We start from the raw sequence: 5,161 nt of genomic DNA on the forward strand, positions 1-5,161 counted from the left end.
GGATCTCGTCCTTTCGGTCATGACCCAGCCTTGGTGACCATAGGTGAGGGTAGGAACCAAAACATGACCGGTAGATCGAGATCTTTGCCTTCCGGCTCAGCTCTCTTTTTGTTACAATGGTGCGATAAATTGAGTATAATACCACAGCTGCTGCGCCGATTCTCCGACCAATCCCCCGCTCCATCGGCCCCTCACTCACGAACAAGACCCCAAGGTATTTGAACACCTTCACTTGGGGTAAGGACTCATTCCCTACATGACCTTATGACATGTATCTTCTTTATGTCTGTCTTTTTCAGCTTGATCGACAGACGGGGTTTCCTGCCCACAGATGAATCTGTCCAAACGGGCGGCGTGAGCATCGAGCTGCCCGCTTTGGCCGCTAAAAGCGAGATAAACGTGGTAGGATGGTCTCCCCAGCCGTCTTCTGGCTTGCAGGAATCCCCCTCCCCTGTGCCTGCACCCCCTTTCTCCCACCAAAACTCTTCCTCTGTCTGACCGAAGCCTTGTGGCCGGCTGTAGCTCCAACCCAGCATCTGTCTGCTGCCTGCTGTCGACTGGGTTAATCCCTACATATACTGTGTTTACACTGCAGTCAGAGCTTTAGCATTGATTACTTTTCCCTCAGTGCAAACTAGATTTTAAAAGCATATTATAAAATAGGTTGAAAACTTGGTGTACACTGGTATAATCAAAATGACTTTGAATCAAATTAAAAATCAGGTTAAAGGAATACTTGAACATTTTTGCGAAATTGGCTTTTTCTCTCTCCAGAGAGTTAGATCAATTTCAACCTCACGTCTGTGTGTTAAAGATATCCTAGGAGCTTTAGCTGAACAGCGGCCACCAGGCCCACCAGCGCTACTTTGCCATAATTGTAAATGCTAAAACGGTGCAACAGTAGCACAAATGGGGAGAAGTGAAACTGGCTCAGTACTGTCAGTTATGGAGCAATAGCTCTTTAAGGCTTGCTAACATTAGCCACCGCAAGCTACTGGTCTTACCAGACTAAGTAAGGCTGTAGCAGCAGTGTGTTTTTATTTCTAATGATTTCAACTTATTTGTGAGAGGGAGCTATTGTATACATTTTTTTTAAATACAGAGTTGGAGTCACGACATGTTTAGCATGGGCTAGCATATCTCTGGCTGAAGTAAATCAAAAAAATCAACAGCAGCCCTGAAGCTCACAGGTAAACGTGTTTTTTGTTTGTGATTTTATGGTGAGTTACTGAGCTGGAACTCCTAACCAGATATTTTAGCACTGTTGCTAGGCCTGGGTTTCCATTTGGACGGACCCAGACTAGCTAGTCTCTCCCCCTGTTTCCAAGTCTTTGTGCTAAAGCAAGCTAACCTGCTGCTGGCAGTAGCTTCCTATTCACAGTGCGTTCCATTTACCTCGGAAGCTGGGAAGGACGTCACACCCGAGTTGAATGCGTTCCATTTACAAGTCGGATTTTGATTGTTTCCGTTAGCTCTGGCCAAGTTAGCCATTGTGTTGACGCTAATAACACAGAAGTGCTTATAACTGTATGTTACTACAGTTTTCACAACTGTTGATGCACGGGTCAGCCATGTTGGATTTTTTAGCTCGGGGTACTCGGTGGTTGTCTGTGTTCCGAGCTGGGAAATCTGAGGTCAGGGGGCATGTCTCCAACTTTGACTTTGGAAAATCTGGCTACAAAGTACAAATTGTACGCACTATTAGAGTACAGACATGAGAGGGGTATCGATCCTTTTATCTCAAAGTATTTCTATATCATGAGGCTAGACACTTGCTTTCTGCACATGCATGCTTCTGAACCGCTGAGTCGTGTTTACCTCATGGAAATGAACAAACCAGGTTTACTGACGTTTTTGCTTTGAACTATATGCAGTGAAGATGCTATTACCTATAGATATATATTTTATGGTATCCAATGTTTTCAGTTTTTTTTTTAATCACAATCTACACAACCAGTATTTGCTCATGTGCAGTGAGTCAACTCTGGGTGGAGGAGAGCAGGAGTTGTAAATGAAGTGAAATGTGTTCAGCTCGTTGTCCTCTCTGATTTTCTCTGACTGCACGTGATATAAAAGGATGCCTGGAGAGATTTTGTTTACAAGACGTGAACTGCACTTCAGATTAGAGTTGCCGTCTGAGCCATGGTACTCTCATATCAAGCGGTAGAGTAGCTGCTGTTTGGCAGTGCTTTTTCCTTTTACTCTGAAAAACAAACACAGCTATACAATCTTTGTTTTTAGTTGAGTGTGTGTGTATACAGATACTGAAAGTTAAAGCGGTAGTGTTTCTAGCCTAAAATGTATTTTGTTGGTGGGTTTGGTGAGGGTATAACGTCTTTTTGAATTCAGTTGATACACTGGGGAAGCTGTGGGGAAAGTTCCTTGTTTTATTGTGTTGGTTCCCTTTTCCTCCTGTCTCATGTGGAAGGTCCTATTTGTCTGCATATAAAGTGCCAAATGATTTGTTACTCATCAAATCAACTTCATGCCTTTTATTACATGTAATTTGTCCATCCTGTTTTTTTTTATACATATTTCTATTTTGTCAGTATCTGAAATGTAAAAAGTAATAATAAAAACATGCATTTTTGTCCATGCAATTCATCATCTGTGTACTCATTTTTCATTGTACAGTTTGTCCACCCTCCCTAATGTACATATTGGAGTGTTAAGAGTATTGTCCAAGGGAAGAAAAGCACCAAACTATCAGTACGTTCCCTGTGTGTCTCTTCACCCAGTCCTAACTTGCTGTCCTGTCTCTGTGCCTGTGTCCGTCCACCAACACTAGGAGGTGAAATGTCTGGACTTTGCAGTGTCCTGCACTGGCTGATTAGCCACTGTTAGTGCTGCTTGGTAAGCCCGTTTAGAGAAGGGGAAAGCTAGGGCAGGGTCTCCGTGCCCACTGCTGTGTCTGCATGTCCTCTCGGCTGGCTGCTGTACTCGTGCATGGCTTTATTCATACTGCTGCCATGTTGAATACAGCCCACAGTGCATAATTGAACAAAATACAGTGTGTACTGTAGGTCAAATGTATTCACAATGTACAATAGAGCTGCAATGATTTATTGAACTATCAATTAGAACTATTAAGTGAATTAACTACCAGTTTTTATAAAAATCGTTTAAACGATTAAAAGATTAAGCGATGTTTCTTTTTTTAATGAAAAAGTCAAAACTCTCTGATACCAGCTCCTTAAATGTGAATATTTTATTTTTTGTTCTCTCCACTGTGATAGTAAACTGAATATCTTTGAGGTGTGGACAAAACAAGACATTTGAGGATGTCTTGTTGGGCTTTGGGAAGCACTGATCCACATTGTATATGGACCAAACAATCAGTTAATCGAGAAAACAATCAACAATAGAGAATAATTGTTAGTTGTAGCCTTACTATACAGTCATGTAGATGGCTGAAACAATTCCACTATACTGTATCTTTAAAATGTGACCTTTTACTGCCAGAATTAAGTTTTATAATATACTGTGCATATTTATAATAGCTTTAAGGCTGTGATGGGACAGGTAAACTGTAAATACTGTAATTTTGGCCATGTCATTACTGATAACCTATCTAGACAATGGCATTAATTGTGGGGAATAAACCAGTAGCTACTTAATATTGTCTGATGGATACATATTTCTAAGTCTAGGGCAAGCAGTTCCATATAGAGAACGACATATTCTCCACGCGTCCAAGTGCTGTGGACGCGTGTCCTTATGTTTGGAGACATGTTGACAGCCAGGATGGATTGACCGGGAGTTTAAGCTGAAGTGTTGCAGAGCTTTTTAAACAGGGAATAGTGAACTGGCAGTTTTGGGAGCTTGATTAACAGTTAATGTTTTAAATTTGAATAACAAATGAAGCTCAAGGCTGCTAAATTTGATCCATTATTCACACTCTGAGTGTCTTGTAGCTTTAAGGTTGATGACATCTTAAACTGAAATCAGGCAAAACGCAGTTTAAAGCTGCACTAATCAATATGCTTATGTTAACATTATAAATGTCTATGGGTACCCTCGGCTCTACACAGCGATTTGGCGCCTTTTAGTTTACAATTTAGTTTTTATAGACTACAACTTTACTGTTCAGTCTCATCAACTTTGTTTTCAGCAGCAGCAGACAGATGTTCTCAGTGAAAAAGCCACGTACATATGTGTTATCTACATGGAATTACAAAAATGACGGAATTCTTTCTCTCTGCCACTCTTGTTAATACGCTGTAAGCCGTGCTTCACTGGCTTTGAGTCAGCCAGTCAAGATGGAGCGTTTGAGGCAGTGGCACACTGATAAAAGAACATGTAGTAGATCAGCTGGAACCCTAATGTCGAAAGACTTTAAAAGCAAAAAACAAAGACAGGCTTCATGTCTTCTATATTGCAAGTGATAAATAGTCATTATAAGGCATTGAAGTGTGTAGTGCATGCTCGGACATATGGGACTACCTGTATACAGTGCTACTGAATGAATATAGGAACGCCTGCTTAAATTGACTAAAAACAGGAATAAAAAAAAACTTCTTTTGGAAATTGATATTACAGCCTTAATTAAAAAATGACGAAAAGTTCATCCTTTTAAGGAATCTAATTTTCTTTGTGAATGAATAATGTATTGTAAATAAAAAAATGTTCTTCCTTAAACTACAAGGGGCATAAATATACACACCCCTATGTTAAATTTCCATAGAAGCAGGCAGATTTTTATTTTTAAAAGCCAGTTATTTCATTGATCCAGGATACTATGCAGCCTCATGAAGTTCCCTTAGCCTTTGGAATAAAATAACCCCATATCATCACATACCCTTCACCATGCATAGAGATTGGCATGGGAAACTTTCCATAAAATCATCTCTCAATGTAAATCTAACCAGCTATTAGGCTAACTGAAATAAAACAATGCCAATCTCTAGGTATGGTGAAGGGTAACTTCATCAGGGTGCATAGTATCCTGGATCCATGAAATAACTGGCCTTTAAAAATAATTCTATGGGAATTCAGCATAGGGCGGTGTATGCTTATGCCCCCTGTATTTTAACGAAGAACAATTTATTTATTTACAATACATTAATCACTCACAAAGAAGATTGGTGTCCTTAAAGGTTGGATTTTTCCTCATTTTTTAATTAAAGCAATAAGTTCAATTTCCAAAAGATGATTTTTTTTA

At 40.0% G+C, this 5,161-nt stretch overlaps 1 protein-coding gene and 1 long non-coding RNA gene across 5 annotated transcripts in view; one reads left to right on the forward strand and one right to left on the reverse strand.

Moving 5' to 3' along the window:
* The window catches only part of zdhhc18b (zDHHC palmitoyltransferase 18b), a 24,282-nt gene that overhangs the window by 8,825 nt on the left and 10,296 nt on the right, over nt 1-5,161 (forward strand). For 2 of the 4 annotated variants that reach the window (XM_032535831.1, XM_032535832.1), the window contains exon 8: nt 300-402. In XM_032535831.1, the coding sequence (XP_032391722.1) occupies nt 300-402 (103 nt within the window). Of the gene's footprint in view, nt 1-299; nt 2,509-2,788; nt 2,854-5,161 lie in introns of all 4 variants that reach the window. The other 2 variants (XM_032535833.1, XR_004335011.1) reach the window with 2 other exon arrangements.
* LOC116701832 (uncharacterized) overlaps nt 2,454-5,161 on the reverse strand; it is a 20,331-nt gene continuing 17,623 nt past the window's right edge. The window contains exon 3 of the long non-coding RNA XR_004335012.1: nt 2,454-2,468. This is a non-coding gene — a long non-coding RNA (uncharacterized LOC116701832). The remainder of the gene's footprint in view (nt 2,469-5,161) is intronic.

This window comes from Etheostoma spectabile, chromosome 14 (assembly GCF_008692095.1).
Source record: "Etheostoma spectabile isolate EspeVRDwgs_2016 chromosome 14, UIUC_Espe_1.0, whole genome shotgun sequence".
Classification (NCBI taxonomy): Eukaryota; Metazoa; Chordata; class Actinopteri; order Perciformes; family Percidae; genus Etheostoma; species Etheostoma spectabile.